The sequence below is a fragment of the Pituophis catenifer genome, unplaced genomic scaffold (assembly GCF_029215685.1).
Source record: "Pituophis catenifer annectens isolate HBS135680 unplaced genomic scaffold, rPitCat1.0.hap2 SCAF_2, whole genome shotgun sequence".
In the NCBI taxonomy this organism is placed as follows: domain Eukaryota; kingdom Metazoa; phylum Chordata; class Lepidosauria; order Squamata; family Colubridae; genus Pituophis; species Pituophis catenifer.
Window position 1 is genome coordinate 267,334,822 of NW_027256882.1, and position 24,004 is coordinate 267,358,825.

The window sequence follows — 24,004 nt, forward strand, 5'->3', positions numbered from 1 at the left end:
ATTTTACTACAATGTTATTTTATGCACAAGTTTGTATAAATAAGGAATAAATGTTCTTTAATATCTTATAGAAAATAACGTGTTTAAAATTTAAAGTTCAATTTTGCAGATATTAATAGTACTGAAATTTAATCATTTTATAACTGACAATTGTGAATAATATGTATAAAAATTATAAAATGTAAAAATTTGTGGACATATATAAAAATAGGAAAAGCAACTGTAAGATGTAGGTGGGGGCTAAACGTAATATAAATGTAGAATGGTATGAGATTTTTTTTCTCTTGTAGTTGAAAACAGGATTAAAAACGTTGAAGTAAAAGCTGTTTAATTTTGTAATTATAAGTACATGTATCTTTGCATTATGTTGATGGTATATGGAGGATTAAAATGTGACACTATTTTATATTTGCTACTGTGTTATAAATAATATCTATGGTCTATTGCTTCTGGTTAAGATTTGAATTGGTCCAAGTATTTAATAATGTATTGTTTTTCAATTAACAGCCTGCTGATGAATTTCATTTTGATGAGACAGTATATAGCCATCATATGTCTCCTGTTGCTACAAGACATTGCTTAATTGCAGGTTTGCATTAATTTTAAATATATTTTGAACATAATAATCATATTTTAACTTTCATTTTTTAAAATAATTATTTTCTATATTTAAGATTGCAAAATAACATAATTTAGAGTTACAAATGTGGCATAATTTCAGTAGGGCTGGTTGGTTTCTGTTTATAATTATTGGTCTCTACAAACTTTTGCTTTTGAGAAAGAATACTTGAATAATACATAAACTTATTGTGTAACGTATTTTCTAGATATTTACCATGCTTTTGTGAACACATTGGGGCTTTTTTAATAAACATGCACAAATTGTACTATTAAAATATTTCTTGGCCAGTCTGATACTTAGGCATAGCAAATAATAATCTTAAAATAAAAAAATCAGTCATATTTGTTACATGATGGGGCCACATATCTGACTCATCTATCATTTCTCTCTCCCCCACGACCATATTTTTAAGGATATTCATGGTTCACATTACTTACTTAGTCAAAATGAGGTGATCTGAATTATATTTCAATGAACATACGCCACTAATTAAATGTAGCATAATGGTTTACCAGGCATTTTGACTAAATTTTGAGTTGTTAGAAAACAAGAGCATCTCATGAACAAGAAGAGTATTAGTTGGCATTAAGGGCAATCCAATTGAAACTCTGTATAGAGTGAAGTATATAAAGTTTTGCTCTACACATACACATAAATGTTTCCTTTATTATAATATACTCCTTTTTTATAAAAGAAAAGATATAATATCTTCTTTCTTGTTCTTGTTTATGAAAAAGATGCTGTGTGCTAATGCAAAATGTAATTATCAGAAAAGTAATTCTCTAATGAACCTATGCAAAGTTTAAAGATATTAAAACAGCTATCTATTTTTATAGCAGCATTTTGTATATTTTTTTATATCAACATGCAGAGCTTGTGTTTGTTTTCTGTAATGTGTTTTTGTCTTTTTCTGTTACAGTTGGTACCAAAAGCTCCAAAGTACAACTTTGTGACTTCAAGTCTGGATCTTGTTCTCACATTCTGCAGGGTATTTCTTACTCTGAAACATAAATGTTAGACAATAACTACTTTGAGTATACCACACTGTGTAAAGAACTGCACTGAACAATATTTTCTTTGTAAGTAATAGGACAGATGTGTTTAGTGCCAGTTGTCAAAGAAACACAGTGAGAAGGGCTTTCTTACTTAACATTTTTCTGATCCTGTTGGCCTAAAGATATATTATTGATAATTATAAAAAATGTTGATGTCTACTTAAGCTGGACTCCTTGAGTTTTATATCATTGAGATGTAAAATTGTAGTTTTCTAAGCAAGTTGAGAAACACTCTTGGTAATATTTGTCCAAGTGCTTTAGATTACACCTGGTTAATTAAAATTATATTTGTAATTGTAAACTAATTCAGGTAAGCCATGAAACAATGTTCTTATTCCAGAAAACAAGTAATGAGCAGGGAATGATTTCTCTTGTAGGGCACTCTCCTTTTTCATTCTTTCTGCCCTTTGTATTGCCCTGTTCCCATTCACCATCGCCAAGGAGTTTACAGTTATTAGTTAGTGACCTTCCTCTATTATCTCAGGTATCGTATCTGGTATCTACCTTCTGGTATCAGCTCAGAATCTGTGGTGTGAAAAGTAACAGCTTAATAGCTGACAAGAATTCAGACTTAATACATTATGGAATAGATTTAGAATCCTGAGCTATATAATTTACCTGTATTGTTTCAGGATGTAAATAAGGAATGCCATTTTGGATGCAAATCTTATAAAATCTTGTTAACATTGAAAATTATTGCATCTTCATTCTGTAATGGCATAGTTCCTTCTAATTTCTTACAACTATACCCTTGAATTCTGCTGTACTTATACATGTTATCACAAATTCTACTTTTCCTCCATTACCAGAATTACATCTGAATTTATGTTGATATATAAAATGACATGATGTTTCGCTCTGCATATTCTATGGTCCTCAATAGTGCCTTCAGAAAATTATTATTCATATAAAGAATTATTCATATAAACTGAGTGACACATGATGCTGGATTTCTATAAGAATGAGTGTTTATATAATTAGTTTATACATGTTAATTTAAAATTGAAAAGTTATTTCTATTTGCATGAGCCTTGCAATTTACAAAGTTTTCATTTTGCAACAAAAATGCAAATTTAGATTACTATTCTTTTTTAAAATATACAGTAGTATTAAAGTCTGTACAAAAATTTGCAATATGATCTATGTAAGAGGAGAATAATAGAAAACAATGTTAAACCTGTCTTAATAAACCAAAAATATTATTATGCTTTTGTATTTTTAGGTCATACTCAAGAAATTCTAGCAGTATCTTGGTCACCCCGTTATGAATTTATTTTAGCAACTGGAAGGTAAAAGAAACCAATAAAATAAAGCAATGTTTATTAAAGTCAATCAGTGTTTTAAAAAACCTATTCTAAATTTCTTTGACAGTGGCATCCATACAAAGTGCAATGACGTAAAAATTATATCTTGCACAAATTACACAGTGACAATATCTGCCGTGATTACATACTCCCTTAAGTCACCTGATCCAAGTATATAAGTCATGGTATTTATGTAATTATCACTTAATGCCACCATGGCCCCTACTTCTGACCTTAAATAACCAGGTTGGCAGCATTTCCTAAGTTGATTTTTCTAAAAAAAAAATTAAATTTAAAAGCAGATAAATACTTTTAAACCATGAATATAAGTCTTGGCATTGAAATGTAAAATTAGAGTTAAGTCAAAGATTTACTATATTATTGCTGAATGAATATTTTAATAGCCTCTGTGTTCTTTTCAAACTTAACTTTTTTGATACCTACATCAGCAATATTCATTAAATAATGACAAATTTATGATCAAGGGTATTTTTATTCATTTATTCATTTACTTAATTTGATAATAAATGTCCCATTAGAGTATTTCTAGGAAAAGAAATAAAAGCAATAAGCTGCTGCTTTCCAAAATTCATCACATTTTGTACCCTGTACAGTTCCTGGGCATTTTTAATTTCATTTTTTTTAATCCCTTCAATAAGGATCTAATTTTCTGTTCATCTGTTTTTGGAGTCACAGTTCTTTCAAAACTTTAACACTGTTATTTTGTATAATAAAAAAGATCTATTTCCTAGTTTAATACTTGTACATATCAATTATGGAATAAGTCATCCATCAGTTCCACTTGTATGTCTCTATTTTTCTCCATATTCTTATTGCTTATATTTAAATCCTCTTTCTAGATAATTTCAAAATTATTCATTGTACTTGTTCTACAGCTTCATTACAGCATGCTGCATCCATTTTATCAAGAAATTTATTTGTCTTAGCAAAAGGTTTGGCAGAGAAATATCTGCCCATTCTTCTTTTTTTACCCTTTAGTTCCCTCTAGCGCCCAATCTTCAAGGTCCCCTTATCATAAAAACTGTAAACAATGACCATTTTTCCATGATAAAATTTATTCTAATGAAATCAGATTCCAAATCTAACTGGACCCTTAATCTGCTAATGATCCAAAATTCATATTCTAAGCACCTTTTTGCTGCATAATCCAAAACGTATATTCAAAAGCTTTTAAAATCAAATTTACATCATATTTCTCTAAAGAAATGAGGACTCGCCTAATTTATTTATTTATTTATTTAAATTTTTGTACCGCCCTTCTCCCGAGGGACTCAGGGTGGTGCACAGCCAACAATAAAACACATATATCCACAAAATTTAAAAAACAATTTAAAAACATATTAAATAATTTGGCCCCAATATTATTAAAAACTAAAACAAACCATTAAAATTCATGTCAGAATACAAAACTTTGCCAAACAGGTTTTCTCTTCAGTACAGAAAAAAAATCCAAAAAATGATTAAGAAATTGATCAAGATTCATGTCCATCAAATGCGGTTTTATGAGTGTGAGCTTGATAGAATCACAGCTCCTAGCCACTGATCTCATAAACTGACTGCAAAACAGCAGCTTTTGTGGTCTACTCATGAAGACTGGCTGTTGGATAATCTCAACAATCTCTCCTTCCTTCAGAATGATTTTAACAGCCTGGCTCCTGCATCTAGCAACAATTCTTGCAAATGTGGTCTTGCTACTAGAAGGATATCAGCCACACATGGCATTCACGGGAAGTCCCCACATTCTTTTCTAATCACTTTTGGAAATTGTTTGTTAACTGCTTTTCAACTATTAGGAATCTTTGGAACTTCAAGGTTTAGAGCACCAGTGACTTTCCTACCAAAAGAAATAGGTACAAAAAAAGGGTTTTAGTATTAATTATGAGAACCCTCTGGGAAAATACTTTTATTTTGAGTTCTTTAAAAAATATAGAACAGAGAAGACATTGAAGGTTGGACACTAGAGGGAATTAAAAGTATCTAAAGATCACAGTTAAAGGGAGATAACACTTAAATGTGACTTATTAATATAGAATATAGCAAAATATCTTAATATTGGGCATATTGGAGGATATTTTTGAATAATGGACCTAGAAGTTGATTTTAAGAGTGTCTGCCTCTATAGATAGACTTTGTTTAAAAGATGATATGGAAGTGGAACAAGACAAATTGAGACAGATTTGAAAATGGAATTAATGAAAAGCTCCAAGAATGATATGGAAAAAGATGGTTCATAACAAAAGAAACTGGCATATCTTAATAATTAAAATAACTTTAAAATAAATAACAAACCAAGTAAGTTACCTGAATAATCTTCTTATATTGGATTCACAAAAGAGGCTGATTAAAGCTTTGAAGAATTTCATAGGAGACAAAGAAAAAAACCAAAGAGAAATGTATTTTAGGACATTTTTTGAAGGAACTAAAGTTTAAGATGAAGGAATATAAAGGTGATTTATTTGATCAAGGTTAAAGTAGGTATGTTATCTCTGGTAACCCTTAATTGACTTTTGCTGCCTAGGACTGGACAACAAGGTTTAAGGATTCATTTATAGATGAGATATGAAATATGGGAAGCAAAGATCATTTCTGTTTTAAGACATGATAAGTTACTAAAATAATCAAGTATTATACTTGTGATGAAGGGAAAGTCATTTCTTTATATATTTCTTTTCTTTTTCTTCATTAGTTTTCTTTTCAATAATTTCTATTGTCTTACTTTATCTTCTACTTTTTACTTTTTATAGTTTATATTCTTTATCATTATAGTTATAATTTTTAATAAAATTACTACTTTAAAAAAGCACATTTAGGAATATCTTAAAAGTCCTGAAGTAAACCAAAGCCTTCCTCACACCTAATTTGATGGTTTTGGTAGGTACTTAGATTTTTAAAAAGCCTTTAAGAAGACAAGTCTTATCTTTCACAATAGCTGATTTTTGCTGATTTCATAAGAGTTTAAAATACACAAAGTCCTTGAATTATGACAGGGGTGTCAAACTCATATCGTCATGGTGGCATCACATGACATATGGGGACTTTTTTCCCCTTTGCTAAACTGGGCATGGGCATGGCCAGCACATGACACATCCAGACCATGGGCCGAGAGTTTGACAGCCCTGACTTATTACCACCATTGGGATTGGAATTTCAGTTGTACATCATTATGATCATAAGCAGAGATACCCACATAACCAGACCCAATTCTTCAACCATTTTATAGTGGTTGTTAAGCAAATCATGTGGTTAGAAGACTGAATAATCGGTGGTCATTAAGCAAATCATGTGACTGGAATTGGTTATAATGCAAGCCGGTTGCCAAATTATTGAAATATGGACATGTGATCACAGGTCGGGGTTAACTGGATGAAGATTATCTGGAGTCAGCAGTGCTTTTGAGGTTTAGAGTTTGTTTTCAGAATATTTTGGGAAGGGGTGGGGATAATTAGAATATGGTTCCAAAAGAAACTCTAGAGATCATTTTCTGCATTTATAAAAGAACACGTAAATATATCCCAGTTAAAATAATTGAAAATAAAATAATTATAAAACTGTTGAAAGTTGATTTGTATTGCTCATAAATCACCTCAGAGTTTGTTTTTCCTTTAGTGCTGACAGTAGAGTAAAATTGTGGGATGTAAGGAGAGCATCTGCCTGTCTACTCACTCTTGATCAACATAATGGGGAGAAGTCAAAAGCAGCTTCTGAAGCAAGTAATATATTTCATACATCAATATTATAGTTTTATTCTAATTATTATTTTTTAATTCTAATTATTTTATTCTAATTATTCTAATATAAGTTCATATTAAAAGGGAACCATGCTATTATATAGCCTAGGATAGATGTCAGTGTCAGTACTAAATGCTATATGAAAGGTTCCATGACCTTTTTAAAAATACTAGCTTTTGTCTTATCCATGGTTAGCATATGACACCAATATATTATATAGTCCCCCAAGGGACTACAACTCTCGACCAAAAAAATGTTTTTTTCTTAGTTGTTTTAAATCTGTAATTATGATTCCTAGTAATTTAGAATGATTCAGACAATAATTAAATATGATTTCAATGTGTTGAAATGGATGATCTGTTGAAATCTCCCATACTGAAACTTTAGAATTTTAAAGGGATTAACCAGCTGGTTTAAACCCATGTGTCTATTTTTACCTACAAAAATAATCCAGGATTATAGGAATCCTGTTCATCTTCATATCTTTCCTAGGATGCAAGTAGCTTTCCCAAGTCTTAACTCATTAATTTTAATTGGGGAATAGTATGGAAATGTCTGTCTGCTTTTTTTCTCCTCTTCTATGGTGTGTCATTCTAGTAAAAATGCCAGTAGAATATATAAATGACTCTATGAAATTAAGGTGGTATAACATCATCTTACTTCAGAAAAAATATTCAAGCATTAACAAGTGTTGTTAATGAGCAAGGGAACAATAAGCTGCCCTTAGTTTTGCTGTAGAGAATTATTGCATTGGGCAGGGAGTTAAAACAGATGGTCTCCAAAATGCCTCCTCCGGCATTCCACGATTCCAACGTTGCAACTACTCTAGCAAGGAGTCAATGCAAATATCAATGACCCAGGCCACAAGAGATCTACAAATGTCCCTCCCTTAAGCTCCATAGAGCCTTATCTGTCTGTTCCCAGGTGAAGGCTGGTAGTCTGAAGAAACTCCTATATAATAGGCAGAATATAATAAAGTAGTTGGCTTGAACCTTACACCTGTGGATCTGGTTGCTGGCACCTGACACCATTACTCCATTTTTACTGCAAGTGCACACAAGTGGAATTCTTTTAGGCACAAATCTAGCTAAATATTAGCCATTAAAAATGGTATTAGCAGAAGAAAAATAACATGATACTCTTGACAGTAAAAATTTGGACAGCCACATTCCATAATAAAACAAATGAAATTAAAAATATTGGCTACTATTTAATAAATTGCTCAATCATATATTTCATCTAGTATTGCTATTTTTTTTAGTTGATCCTTCTCCCTTTTCCTTTAAAAAATAAAAATAAAATGACATTGGTGTCTTGATGTAGATATTATTCTAATAATGCTACCAGTACATCCTTAAATACAGTCCTTACCTTTTCCATAATAAATGTTATGTAACAGGATATTTTTATATAATTTTTAAAATTTCAAAACACAATGTTTTCATGATATAATAATTATTTTTTGCAATACCAAGCTATATATATTGCTGTGCAGAATTTCAAATTGTGCATATTTTCCTTATAGTAAATACTGCCCATAATGGAAGAGTCAATGGCTTATGTTTTACCAGTGATGGGCTTTACCTTTTGACAATTGGTACAGATGATCGCATGAGACTCTGGAATAGTTCAACTGGAGAGAACACACTGGTAAGAAATATGTGGTTAGAAATGTGGAATTGTTTATATCTCCAGTCTTTTAAAACAATCTTGGTGCTTTGTCTCCATCAAGATAGGAGGATAAATAGGAGGAGGAAGATGTGTTGCATGTGTTCACTGCCTTGAGTTATTTGTAAAAATTATAAAGGGGAGATATAAATAAATAAAATAAAAACTTGAAATAAGAATAGGAAGTATTGATTGATTATGACTACAGAAAAGACAGCTCAGGTTTTGGATTAAAATTATATGCCACTGATCATACATTTAGGTGTGCACAGTTTTTTTTAGAAATCCTGTGTATTGAAATTCTGTTATCAAGGTAATATTTTTGCTTCTTTCTTCCTTTCTTTCAGAATATCTCAGCTCATAAATTATGAGATTGTGTGGGAAGATGGGTATTTCTTACATAATGGATATAAATGTATCTTTTAATGTTAAAGAATTGGACACAAGATAGTGAAGCTTACACTGAGAATAGAAAAAGTGTAATGTGAATTTGAGGAAGAGAACACTAGGGAAATAATGGAACGTAAACATAATGAGATTTTAAAAAGAACCCAGCATAATTAGACCTCTTTCTTGCGGTAATTAACGGGCTTCCGCATATTGAATGTTGGCCATAAAATTCAAATTAAAAACTATTACCTTACTAGCCTACACTTATAATCTTATAGGCTCTCCCTTTTCAGCCTCCTTGAGGTATTTATAAGAGAGCTTGCTGTACAGTAGGAATCTGTAATTTGCATGGCCTATGACTGTAAGCGTTTATTTTGAAAATAGAAATAAACTTATTCATAATATCATGCATTAGTTAACCAGTTTATGAAAGTGGTTTGCAAAAGTATATTAAGAAGTAATGTCTGAACAGGTTTTGGGGAGGAATATGGACACTTAGGGATATATCCTGACTGTGTTCTCTATCTTGAGTCTTATTTGAAGGATTGGTGTTCAGCCAATATATATGAAGCAAATACTATAGAGTATTACATATAGGAGAAGAGGAAAAGGTTATAGTGGAGAATATATCAACTGTTAGATTCACCATAGTCAAACTATATATAGTTAAGGCTTTTTCTCAGCTATGCAGCTTCTTAATAATGCAAAGTATGGTAGACGTCTGTTGTGTGGAAAGTGCTGTAGAAATAAGACAAGTTGCTTCCTTTAAGCAGAGTATTTCTAATCCAGAAGCATATATGCCTTGAAAGCTTATATATAAATTCATAAACTATGAGGGCTGGAAAGTAACTTGGAGCTCTTTTAGCCCAACCCCCTGTCCATTCCAGTTGGCCATTCACCTTCTGTTTAAACAGTTTCCACAAAAGAGAGACTGTCATCTTTTCATATAATCTATTGACTAATTTATTATTAGAACTGTTTTCCTTAGTCCAATTAAACATCTTGATTTAATTGCACAGTTTCTTTTCCTATCTTCTGGAAGAACTCTGAACAATTCTGCCCCATCTTCTACATGACAGTCCTTCAGACCCTGGAAGACAGCTATCATGTCTCCCACAGACTTTTTATCTCCATACTAAGCATTTTATCCTCCAGTAGTTTGTAACTATATCTCTTCATGTTCCTCATCTTAGTTGTTTTCCTTCAGGCATGCTCCAGTTTCTCAATGTCTTTCCTAAAATATGATCAGAACTGGATAAAGTATTTTAGGTGCAGTTGACCAATATAGAATAGAAAGGAACTGTTTGCTCTTGATCTTGACATTACTCTTGATATGATACAGCCTGGAAACCATAATTTCTTCTTTATGCAACTATCTCAAACCATGAATTCATTATCATCTTGTGAATCACCAAAAAGCTCAAATCTCTTTTTCATGTGTACCCAGTACATCCGCTCTATCTTATATTGTCTTCTTTTCCTACCCAAATATAAAACTTGAGTTACACAGTATCGGCCACATTTAGTCAGCTAAACTAGTCAATTTATTGAAAAAGGAGATTCTGTTGTTTTGATATGGTTTACTTTCGATAAACCCATGTTGGCTTTTGCCATGTTTTACCCATTTCTTTGAAATCCAGTTGGTAGGACTGTAGTTTTCCAGTTCTTTTTCTTTCTCCTTTTTGAGAGCAGGAACAACATTTGCCCTCCTATAATACTATACTAATTTCTGAAACAGGACAGAAAAAAACTTCAAGATGACATCAACAAGCTCTAGATTTGGTCTATAGATTTGGTCCTGGAGATTTAAACTTGTTCATGGTAGTTGGTGCTCCTTAACCATCTCTTTACTTGCATTAGGTTATCACACACTCCCCTTGCCCATTTTTCTACTTCAGTCCATTTCATTATGTTTCCCCTCAGGGTAGAAGGATATGAGAAGTTCTGCCTTACCTTAATAACATGTTATCATCCTGAATCATTCCTAAGCAGCAAGTCCACCTATTGCCTTTTCCTCTTATTAGTAAAAGCCCCAAAAAACCTTTTTTGTTCATTTTAGTTTTTGTTCCATGCATTAGAAGATTCAAACTTGTTCCTTCTAACTTTCTGCAGATATTATCAACTTGCAAGTATACCTACTTAATGATCTTATTTATCTTACATTTCTTATATACTGTAGGTCCCTTTTAGCAGTTAATTCAATCAAGGGCTACTATATTTCCACAGTGATTCTCTATATTGCAGTGGTATGTAGCTAACTTCCAGCAACCTATTTTGAGAAATTTCTAACTCTCCTGTATTTCTTTCTATAAGATCTGACATAGTATATGTATAAAGTTTTTGACTCGTTTATTTAATAAGGTTCTCTATTGTACAATATCTAGTTTTCAGACGTGTGTAGAATATATCATATTTTAGGTCTTATTTGTGCAGAAATATTGAAAATCCAAAAGAATTCACCAACTTTTAAGCAACACTATAGATCTATCTTTCTATCTAAATTAATCCAATCTTACAATCATAAGGCACAGGTCCGATATTCTTTAGAACATGAGATGTCGGATTTTGTAAAATAAGATATTGAAAATTTGTTTCAAAGTTGCTGTAATTTGTCAGTGTTTATTTTAGTAACACTCTTTAATTGTTTGTACTCAGTGAGTTGTAAGTTTAAGCTCCACCAAAATATTTTCTAATATCGTTTCCCCCAAAATAAGACATCCCTTGATAATAAGCCCAATTGGGCTTTTGAGCGCATGGCAATAAGGCCAAGCGCTTATTTCAGGGTTCAAAAAAAATATAAGATGGTCTTATTTTCGGGGAAACACGGTATAACCCAGGGATCTTACAGTGTTGACCAAGTTGTTTTTTTAGGGGTGCATAATTTTGGGGAAGGGGGCTAAGGGCTGAATTTGATTCTCCAATAAACGTTTGCTGGCCACACTTCAAGAAATGAACAGGTCCTGGATATGGACTAACTTTACATTTTAACTTTGAATTAGTTAAATACAGTTAAGGTTTCATCATATATTTCATTCAATAACATTCAAACGAATTAATTTTTGGAAAGCTTAGGGATCACTGTCCAAGGCTATGGAAAGCCACAGGTAGCCTCGGGACATCTGGTTGGACAACTCTCTTTGTTTTGTAATTAAAAAAAATTGTAGTTGAATAAGGCTCTATATTTAAAAAGCAGTAATCTTTTGATGCAATATGTTAATGTCTATACTAATATAGTTTTTTTATCCATAGCAATTAATGTGATACTGCTTATCATTATGTAAATGATATTTGGAGAGAAACTTCTGTTTTGCAATTTAGTAAAACTTTTTCCCATTGCCACACCTTAGAAGCTGCCAGAAGGTTGGTTTTCAATCACAAAATGAGATAGTTAAAAAGATACCTTCAGCCAGTTGTTGGATAATTGTCTCAATCACAACAATATGGCAATTTTACTTGTCATAACTTGCCGTATCGTCTAGTACATGTATATTCAGTATAAGTATTCAGTTGACTTTGATGTCCTAATGAAAACAAAGTCCAGTTGCTTTTTTGAAAAAGCACCTTTAGAACAAGAAAAATGTGACTAAATAAAACTTTGTCAAGGTGGACAGAAAGCGCACTAAGTGCAACCATTGGCTTTTCAAGCTAGTTATACTACTAATTATCCCTTTTTGAAACCTTCCCTAAGAGTCACTACCCAATAGAAGAGTGCTGACTAGATTATCTAAATCTATTTAAGGCAAGTTTTAATAGACATGAATCTTTGAAATTCAGAGTCAACCAGTCACTGCAAGAGCAATCAGCATAGAACACAGGAAGGGAGCCTAGTTAAAATGTGGTACTCCGTTATCCTCCCAATTCACTATGCTCTGAACTTTTTTCTATTAATTCTCAGCTGGCAGATAGAATACAAGTAGTCCTTGATTTACGGCTATTCATTTAACAATGGTCTGGAATGATGATGGCTTTGGAATGCATACTTCCAACTATTCTAAATGTCGCACCACCCTGCAATTACATGATCATGATCTGAATGCTGGGCATCCTGTTTGCCCTTATAGCCAGTTGCCAAGTGCCTTGAATTTGTGTGACTGCCATTTGCAAACAACTCTGCAGATTCCCTAGAAACCCAACGGGAAAGCCAGCTACAAGCTGCTGCCACTTGCCAGGAGGATTCCCTCTCATCTCTAGGGACTGACTGAAAAAGCTGCTTACTGAGAGGCAAGAATTCAGCTGTGTTCCTGTAGCCATCCAAAGGAATAACTTTCCATGCATGGAGGGGAACTGAACTCCTTTGGCAGAGTAGAGAAACAAAGATTTCAGCTCTGTTCTTACACCAAAGCAAAACAATTGCCTTCCATGCATGAAGGAGAGCTGAACTTCTTCAACAGATGCAGAAATGGAACTGAAATCCTGACAATTTCAGCGCCATTTCTGCATCCTGTTGAAGGAGTTCCTTTCCATACCCAATGGGGAGATGAAATATTTTGACAGGCAGTTCTTCCAGTCAGCCCCCAGAGAAGAGAGGGAGTTGAAATACAAGCAGAGAAGCACAAGGTGAGAAAAGGAGTGTGAGATGCCTCAGGTGGGTAGGGGAGGCTCTGGGAAGATAGACACACGCTGTGCATGAGCGACTCTTTACTTAAGGGCTGTATTAGATTTCATTAGGAATGATTTTCAGCTCCTTAATGGAACCTCCCACTGTTTTCCCCACCTTCCTGAGGCAACCTATGCTTCCTATGTGGGAAGCTGCTATTTCTGCTATTAAAGTAGCAACAGAATGGTATATGTGCAACAGAATGGATTTCCTAATTTTCCAGATATTTTGAATAATACTTTCCATCAGTCCTAAAATAGTCAGAAATTATATCAATTGTAATCCACAATAGTTAGGTGACTTACACTGGGCATTGATATCCTGCAGTGGATATCGACAAGATAAAATAGTACCCTATACCATTTCCAGCCCTCATAATATCTCATCCACTAAGATTATTTCACTTAAAAGTCATGGCAAAATGGCAAAATTTTAATTCTTAGAAAACTCTCAACATCCACCCTTAACATATCCCCCCAAACAACTCTTTCAAATAGCTTCAAATCACTGGTTTGAGGCAAATTTCAGCTTATTTTTTCCTTTTTCAATTTTCTAAGGGTAGGGATAAGAGACAAAAATTCAAATCCCCTTCCTTAGCCTACCAACTCAGTGAAAAACAGCCTGACAGTGTTAAGAAAAGTAGTACTTTGAGGCATTTTAGGTTTAGAGAAGGGGAGCAGTTTGCCTCACAAAGGCCTTCCTAAAACCAAGCAAACTGCAGATAACACACATAAACACACACACTACAGTACATGCTGAAAAATTTTGATCCCTTTCTGGTTACACTGCCACATTACCAGATGACTTTCTGTGACTTTCCTGAAGGTTAGGAAGCTGAATTGAACCTCTGTTCTGTCAAATGCTTCCTTATCATGAGACATTAGATCAGTGGTGGGTTCCTCCCGGTTCGGTCCGGTTCGGCCGAGCCGGTAGCGGTGACGATATGACATCACCGAACCGGTTCTCCCCCCCCCGCCCTCCCACCCACGCACGCACGTTATTCTTACCTTTTATTTGATCCCACCCTCAATCTATTGCTGCCTCCTGAGTCCCAGCTGATGACTAGAGGGAAAAAAAACTGTTTAAACTCTTGCCGCGGGGCTTCAAAGGGCCGTCCTACAGCTGATCAGTGTTAAAAGCAAACAAATGAGTCAGGTCGTAAGTGCGAGGACTGGTCGTAAGTGTGAAGACCTTCCAGAAATGACTCTGACCAGCTAGTCATGCCCACCTAGTCACATGACCTCCAAGCCACACCCACAAAATAAGCCACGCCCACAGAACCGGTAGTAAAAAAAATTAGAACCCAACCCTGCATTAAATAATAGTTTTTCAGTATTTCCCAGCATAACATTCACTTGCACTCAGGAGGAAAATAGTATCAGGACAGTAAGATGAAAGTAGTTTTCTACTGCCAGACTTACTTTTGCACAAACTTGCATTCAAGGTTGATATTGAAATGGATATCATATTTAAAGTAATAAAGTCCATGATAGCCACATTTTATTTTACTCTCCCTTCATTCTGCTAAATATATAGACTAAAGTATTCTTTATTTAAATTTGATAGTTCAGGCTATTTGCTTACCAAGGCACTTATCAGTTCATTAATCTTTTCATTCCCCTCCAGTTTTACATTCTTAAAATATTTTTGTTGTGCATAAAAGAGAACTACTTGCAGAATTATCTCTTCTGTGTGCCTTAGTCCACACTTTTTAGTGTGATGGTAAATTATTAAGCTTTAGTAAACTCTGACTAATGGCGTTCTTTTCTTAGCTATTACTTATAGAAAGAGCAGTTGCATTTTAACCTTCCTTTGTATTGCCAGTGTGTTCTAAGTTGATGTGCATTATAAAAACCCTTCCCCTCCCAATTCATTTAATGAAAATATGCATTTCATTTTAAATTGTCTTTAAAAACTTCAGCTACATAAAAAGATTTATAAACTGGTGAATAGTTTTTATGCCTGAAAACTATCTGCAAGACTTCACAAGGAAAAACATTTATTTCTTCATGCCAACTTTCACTTAGTTTTTTAATTAAGGCTCTGCATGTTAGTTCAGTCCTAAAAAGGTCACTTGTTATGAAGTGAGTAGTGCAGTCCGTTTGTTTTATTCACCCATGGACATCTCTCGGTTTACTAACAGTTGTAATGTAAAAACTTCTTTTTTGTCAGCTGATGAGAATGTATTATTTTGAAATTATCTTTTTTTAATGTAATTACAAATGAATGTAGACAAGGAAGTAATAGCTCTCCTTCACTTTTCATTTTGAACATTGTGTCCATTTTTAGCTCTGACACTTTCAGAAGCTAAAAAAAAGTTAATGAGGGTGATCAGGGAAGTTGGATAAGTCTTATGAGAAAGCTTGAAATAATTGAGATTGTTTAGCTTTGGAAAGAAAAGATTGAGGTAGGCATATAAAAACAGACTTTAAGTTATGGGAGGGGTGCCTGATAGAAGAAGATGAAAATGTATCCTGTTCTCTGTCATCCCAGTATATAAAATAAGCATAATTTTCTTAAGAAACAAGAAGACCAATTTCAATTGATGTTAAGAAAAAAAAATCTAAAAGATTTATGCCAAATCTGGGCATATATCCGAATTAAAACGGATTTAGGTAATCAGCTTCATCCAAGAAAATCTGAGATTTTGATGTCACCACATAGTCTAAGATTTGATTCAAAAAGATTTGATTTGAGACTGGTCAGAAATGTGCAGTGATGATAGTTAATGACCATTGTTTAAACAAAAGTCTTATTCTTACCTTCTTAAAGGGGCTGAAACATGTTCCTCTGACAAAGAAAGATTTCTAATATGGATTTAGGCAAATGTTCTCTAGTATCCCAAGATGGGTGTTTATCCAACAAAGTTATAAACCTCCAAGCTACTTATTTACATCATTGAAATTGGAAACAAATTTATTTTCTCAATCTTTCCCACTGGTATTATCCAATGTTGAGTTTAGATCTAAGCAGATCTGAATTGCTTTATCAGGAAAAAAAATACCCTGCAAACATATCCTTATAAGACGTCAAAAGGTTCCACACTATAGGGGTTTACGTATAATAGATGATATAACCCAACGCTTAAACATTTCTGATTTGTCTTTCCCACATTAATGTATCTGCTGTTGGTTCCAAAAGTTAACATTCAAAACTTCCAAATAAACATATATAGAATGCACCCTCAAAATAATTATTAATGTTTATATTTTGAGCCTATCAGTATCTACTTAGTAGTAAGCGCCATTGACTTAAGTGGGAATTTTCAGGTAACCATATATATGATAACAGCCTTATTTGTGTTTTGTGCCTTTTAAATGTATACAGTTAACTTTAGTCTCTTGGGATACTGGGGGAAAACGTTAAAATAGACACCAAAGATTTTGATTAAACCAAATGTAATTATGCCATCATATTACCAGCAGATTTAGATATTAAACATCTTCATGCCAAACATGCTTAACAACATAGCATACATACAAGTTATAGGAAATCATTATCATATCTTCGTCCTACATATTATGAATAAGTAAGTTATACCATAAAGGACATTCTAGTCATTCCAATATTCATAATATTTCATATATATTTATTCAAACACATATTTTATTGCATTCTATTTGCAGCGAAAAAGAATTCCTGAATGTCACAGATGTGGTAATAAGAGGGAATAATATTCTTAAAAATATAAACTGTAATGCAACTGTAATGAATTGCTATTTTAAAAAACGAAGCCACATGCTGCCTATAATACTATAACTTTTTATCAGATGTAATCTCCAATATTTGAAACTTTTAGACAATCCTACTACAAGTGATATAATAATCCTCCATACATAATAACATTAATGCAAGTTTTTATACTGGGTGACAAGTTTTAAAACTAGGAGAACCATTGGTATCCAGGTACCTATAGATTCAAAATTGGGTTTGCTGAATATTGCTGAGAATCATCATGCATAAGAGATGTTACATCAGCATTAGAGAATACTAGTGTAACTTTCGTTTACAGGATCAGGTGAGTTAATAAATTGTAACATATATGTTTCATAAGTTCAAGAATAATTAACAGAGAAAATTGTGAAATGGTCCCTGTCACAAAAAAGAGGGCAGGGAGATTCCCCCCCACCCCAAAGACACAAAATTATCTATTTGATTCTTCTTCCTGCTCTATCACTTTTATCCATTGTAGCCTTCAGTTACCAAAAGGCTACCCCTCTCTTTTAAAGAGTTCTGAGTTATACAAGTCTAAAATTGGATAAATGCTATTGTGGAATAGGAAAGGACTGTATTCTTTCCAGTACTATACAGTAGTAGACAAAATTGTGGAAACCTTTTGGGAAAAGTGTATTTTCTAAAACTAGCTAATAACACTACTTTTTTTGGAATAGTACCATAGAATTATATATCAATGGAAAAATAATTTAATCAAGAATGTAATGCAATAACTTTTATGAAGGATTTGCTATTAAAATAGCAGTTACAATACAAAGAAGAAAAGTGAAACATGTAGAAAAAATGAGATATACAAAAATTATCACCATAGAAAAAATGAGATAAACAAAAATTATCATGTCAGTTAATACTTAGCAGTGGAATATAATTATCTTGAAACTCCAAAAAAAGTGGTGTTATTAGCCCTCAAATCTCAAAAATATACTTTTCCCAAAAGGTTTCCAGAATTTTGGCCACTATTGTACATTCAATGGGAAATAACCTCTTTTAAAATTTAACAAACCATTGGACACTTGCTTTGTGAAATTGGGCAGGCTAAATTTTTTATCTTATATCTTTACAGGTAAATTATGGGAAGGTGAGCAATGAAAGTAAAAAAGGACTCAGGTTTACTGTATCACATGGCTGCAGTTCTGAATTTGCATTTGTGCCGTGCGATAGCACTGTTGCTGTTTACACAATTTATTCAGGAGACCTAATAACTACACTTAGGGGACATTACAGTTCAGTTGACTGCTGTGTCTTTCAACCTAATTTTCAGGTAAGTGAAGCCATCTGGAGAATGACTATTTCTATACATTGGATTTCAGTTGAGCGATTATGGTTAATAGACAAATTATGACGTATTTCTTTAAGATTATCTCTTCCCATTAGGAGAAGGTCTCATTTGTGCAAGGTTTTTTCTGCTATGTATTTAAGAGAGTATATTGGGGGATTCAACTGAGAGCAGTGTGGCGCCCTGAGTGCCTACCACTCAGAAGGTTGAGAGTTCAATCCTAGGTAGTTGCAGGTGTTTTTCTCCTAGGGTGCAAAGAAAAAATATTTGCTGCAAACTCCACGTGGCATCAGGAAGGGCATCGGCCAGTAAACTCTAGCTTCATCTAGTCGCCCAAACTCTATCCCAAATTAAGGGATTACAGGATCTTTATGATTTTAAACTAAACATATTGAAGGACCCAGATTCTACCTTTGAAATTTCAAAACAACAAAAGACTTATGCTTGCTATCCCATTTAGTGCCTAACCAGATTGACTAATACTGAATTAGATGGCCTAACAGCCTGATACGATTTAAAGCAGCTTCCTGTCTTTAGAGCAGTCTATCATGTCAGCATTACAATAATGCTAGTGCACAAATTAAGGTGAGGTTCTCGGTTAGGCAAATGTATAATGAAAAATTATAAGCTTTGGTCTTATAGCCATTTGGTCTAGACAATTGAATTTTTGAATATGCTTTAAATAAACCTATTGACACTTGACTTATTATAATAAGTGCCTTATGAAAATTAACATCATTCATGAAATCTTTAGAAATGTTAAATTGTGTTTTTGCATTACATTGAGATGACATTAACTTTGCAAGTCATTGGAGATCAACATCTCAAGCTTATTTATTATTCATGTAGATTAGAAAATGTTGGTAGGAGGAGTTATTTCTAAAAACTTTGTATAGAATGCAAACTCTATATAATGCACTTTCTGACTACACATTTTAAACATTCTTGAAGTTGAAAGACAGTTAATTCAAGATGGGGATCAATTTTATGCTGTGGCTTTTCATGCATCTATTTCCCCAATTGAAATTTTAGTTTATGCAGTGTTTCAGGTTTTTTTCAGGATCCACAAAATGTATTTTTAGATTATTATATGAAAAGTGGGATAAAGATGCTAATTTAGAAATAAATGTGACTTGTCATAGGATGCCTTTTTTGGAAGTGTCTTATCCCAAACTTCTACAGCCAAGAACAGTCCTTAAGAAAACATCTTTAAAAAATGTTGCAACTCCTCTGTTGAAATGATAGAGGCATAGCCAAAGGAGTAGACAGATAAAGAGACAGCATAGCCCACAGCTGGATGGAGGGCAGGGCAAAGGGCTCAGAGGAGACACTCCTAAGTAAAGGAGATAATGGGAGGAAGGGAAAACGAATTGTAATTTAAATTCTTTGTAATATTGATTATGACTCCTGCATGGCTTATCCTTCAAGGCCAACAACTATGGAACATGAGAAATAATATTCTGAAGTTGTTTTGTGGGCATAGCTTGAAAGGTCTGTCCCATTAGTCATTAAAAAGTTCTTTCTTTAAATGGAATGACCATTTCCCCTTATCTTAGGTCCTTCAGTAACGAACTACATATTTTATAATTCTATAAGTGATTGAAGTTGTAATCCACTATAACCAGGGGGTCTCTGCTACTTCAAGACAGAAATGAATAAATGACCATGTTTATTTTAATTTATTTTAATTCATTACAAATATATTTCAAATTTATTAGCTTTAGGTATAATCTTTTCACCAACAAATACCACAAGATAGCTAATAATAATATAATAATATTTAAAAAACAATTATCAGAGTTTAAACATTGATTTAAAAAAAATATATAACTGATTACCCAACCTAGCATTCAAGCCATTTTATATACTGATAGCAATAGCACTTAGACTTATATACCGCTTCACAGTGCTTTACAGCCCTCTGTAAGCGTTTTACAGAGTCGGCATATTGCCCTCAACTATCTGGGTTCTCATTTTACCGATCTCAGAAAGATGGAAGGCTGAGTCAACCTTGAGCCTGGTGAGATTTGAACTGCCAAATTATAGGCAGCCGGCAGTCGCTCCCACAAAGAGGGCCTCCTCAGGGTGCTGTCAGCCAGACGATGTCAGCTGGCGACCCCCAGGGGGAGAGCCTTCTCTGTGGTGGCAGCTACCCTCTGGAACAATCTACCCCCAGAGATACGAGTGACCCCAGACCTCCGGACTTTTCGTTGGGCCCTGAAAACTTACTTTTTTCAGTTAGCCGGGCTGGCCTGATTCCATGTTGGTTTTAAAGTTTGATACTGATTTTTAATTGAAATGTTTTAAATTATGGGCCAAATTTCATTTAATTATTTTTAAAATTATTTTAACTTTTGTGTACAAATGTTTTTATTTTGGCTGTTCACCGCCCTGAGTCCAAAAGGAGAAGGGCGGTATACAAATCTAATAAAAGATTAAGATAAAGTCAGCAGAAGTAGCCTGCAGTACTGTCTACAGCAGGATAACAGAAGAAGTTAGCTGTACTTTCCTTAGCCAAGTGTTTCAAAGCCTGGAAGAAGGTACCAAAAGGCCATTGCTCCTATTTCTATTAAACAGTGGTGAGATAAGAAAAATGTTTAGCCATACATGTTACAGTTTTTAAGATAGCCTATTCTTGGTTTATACAGGCCTTTATATATTTCTGGATCAAACCAATTCTCTTAGTTCTTTTTTTGCTTTATACAATTGTAACTTAGAAAAACACAAAATCTGCTTATTATGAAGGAATTCTTGTTGAGCTTATTGGAACTTATTTCTGAATAATATTTCCCTGTCAGCCCAGTTGATGTCTCGGCATGCTAACGTAGCATGCTGAGGTGCCCAGATGCAAGGATCCTCTTTCCTTATTCAGCATTACTCAACATTATTTTGTTTGTTTCTTAATGACAGGAACTTTATAGCAGTGGCAGAGATGGCAATATTCTTGCCTGGGTGCCATATTTGAGGGAACCAGAACCTGATGATACTCATTCTGAAAAGGTAAACAACTTTAACTGTAGCAAAGTTGGAACTGGAGAATTTATAGATAAGGACATGAAAGGAAGAAATGCTTGTCTGCTTTTTTAGTAAGCAACAAGGACTTGTCACTAATGGGATGATAGCTAATTATAGCTCCTTATGGCAAGTTATTGCCATATCTTGTACTGATTTGAAGTGTGATTGGATTGATTCTATAGGTTCATTATATTTGTACTAAGGCAAGGGTGACAGGCTCAATATTTAGAAATGTGTGTCCTTTACATTCCAGACAAGGGCATGGCTTCTATTTCTTATCCTTTCAGTATGCAGAAAAAGTTAAGGAATGGGATAAAACACATGCAGAATGGAAAATATTGGCTGAAGCATGACTTGTTTGTAGCTTCTTAGCTGCAGTTCTTAAGGAAAGGACTTTAAAGCAAACAAGAAGGATTTTACTTTCAGCTAACTCACATGAGTAGTTCCTAGTAATCTTGGTCATAAGCCTGCCTTTACCTATATATAATTATTTCCATATATAACAATAATATAGCAGAATTATTTCCAGTGATGGTAGTCATGGGGATTTATAGAGACAGAATCCATTCACAAGTTAATTTTCCATAATTGTAATCCCTTTTTCCTTTATTTTTTAGTTGCCTTCTAAGCAGTGCTTAAATTCTGCATATGAAGATGCATGGAGCAGCAGTGATAGTGAGGCTGGATGAATTCTTAAATGACTGTTAACATAAAGATGATAAATAATCATGCCAATAGACGTGACTATCAGGACCAGATGCAGCTATGGCTTTCAGGTTCTTAACATAAGATTTCATGAATAATTTCCTTTTTTCTCTTTTGTCATTGGCAAATTTTACCCAACCAACATGTTTACATTTTCATTTACAATGAAGTAAGAATGCATTTCTTTGTATGCATTTGCTCTCTTCTGTAAAAATACAATCAACCTGCTCATATTTTGTTCTTCAGTAGATCTCAGTTACATTGATACTCATTCATATGACAAAATCTTTGTCTTAGAACTTCTTATAAAGAGTTGCACTTTGTATAGGTGTAATATTTTCATGGTTGGAAAAATAGGATATGAATAAAAGCTGAACATCTTTAAGACTCAATTAATTGTCAAATTAAGAATGACAAAAATATATAAGAAACTGCTTATAAAAATGTAACTATTTGCCTCTCTCTTAAGAGCAATCCAATAAATCCATTTGGTCTCCAATTCACAATTCACAGAGTCTTTAGATAGAAAAGTTTCTAAGAGGACCCCAGCCTCTCAATCTAGTCAGATAGTTGAAAAAAATGGATAAAACAGCTTTTTTGCACTGTACTTTGACATCATACATTGCAGAGTTACTGACATAATAAAGCTGTTACCATTAGTTTGATGTTCAGATGCATTGATATGCAAGATGTAGCTTTCAAGATGCTATTGAACTACAATTTCCAAGACAGTATAATAAATATAGTAAAATACATTTACTACTCAGATTTTTTTGAATGAATATCTTGGTTAACTATTGTTATATCTTAGTAGCTTACCGTGTTCTGTAAGTTTTTTCTTTTCCTACTTCAAACCTGAATGTTAGGTGCTATACACAAGTTCAGTTCCCATGGGATCTAATACCTTAAATGTTTCTGCCTTACATAGTTCTCCATCTACAGCATATTTTAAAATCAATTGGTATGTTTCAAAATAAGATTAAAATACAGGTCTCTGAGATAATTTCATGATTTAATATTGTCAGGACATGTTTTATCCACTAGAAACACTGTGCAAAAGTGCTACTACTGACTGTCCCAAAGGTGCTTTTTCAAGAGGCAACTGGACTTTCTGGAAAGTCTAGTTGCCTCTTGAAAAAGCACCTTTAGGATAACCATGACCTGGATGACTGAGAATCTCCATAAACATACTCCTGACTGACAAAGTGAAAAATGAGTACCTCTGTCTGCTGGCGGGGCAAACGAGAAAGGCAGAGCTAATATTTTCGTTCATTTCCTTTACTGGAACTTGCTTACATTAAATATCTAGCACACATTTGCTTCTTCTTGAGGGCTTCCTTATGTCAGAAGTTGCAGAGAGTATGGGAAATGACCTTGACAGTGATAAGCAGGAACCGTTGCCCAGGCAAAAGGCCTGAAGTGTTTTTTAAGTCCAGAACAAGGAGTTAATATTTAGGATTAAGTCAGGTAAATGCTTCCCTAATTCACTGAACTATAAGAAAGAGAAGTAGAGCACAATAAGATTTGCAAGTTTTTATCATTATAGTCAATCTCAATCAAAGTAATTTTAGTCTTCTTGTGGATTGATTTCCTGATCTGGTCTATCTAATGAGACTAACAGAACTACATATCATAAATATGTATTAAGACAAGGAAAATGGTTTAGTCACATATATAAAGGATAGGAATATTTTCAACTCAGAGATTAAATTGGCTTTGACAAGTAGAGATGTCTCTACTGCTGATATACAGCTTCCATTGACATGTTTCCCCATCACACATCTTGTTACTGTAGTATACTTAATTTTACACTTACAACTCTATCACTAGAACTGCAAATCAACTCCACATCCTTGCTATGGTTCTGAGTGCTTCTATAATACTCCG

General features: G+C 33.6%; 1 protein-coding gene across 2 annotated transcripts in view; it reads left to right on the top strand.

Moving 5' to 3' along the window:
* ERCC8 (ERCC excision repair 8, CSA ubiquitin ligase complex subunit) overlaps positions 1-22,723 on the top strand; it is a 34,681-nt gene extending 11,958 nt beyond the window's left edge. The window contains exons 5-12 of one of the 2 annotated variants that reach the window (XM_070935868.1): positions 508-589; positions 1,542-1,610; positions 2,900-2,966; positions 6,609-6,712; positions 8,257-8,381; positions 18,185-18,382; positions 21,308-21,397; positions 22,030-22,723. In XM_070935868.1, the coding sequence (XP_070791969.1) occupies positions 508-589; positions 1,542-1,610; positions 2,900-2,966; positions 6,609-6,712; positions 8,257-8,381; positions 18,185-18,382; positions 21,308-21,397; positions 22,030-22,101 (807 nt within the window). In that variant the 3' untranslated portion in view covers positions 22,102-22,723. Of the gene's footprint in view, positions 1-507; positions 590-1,541; positions 1,702-2,899; positions 2,967-6,608; positions 6,713-8,256; positions 8,382-18,184; positions 18,383-21,307; positions 21,398-22,029 lie in introns of those variants that run through there. The other variant, XR_011599943.1, reaches the window with a different exon arrangement.
* Positions 22,724-24,004: the final 1,281 nt, after the last annotated feature.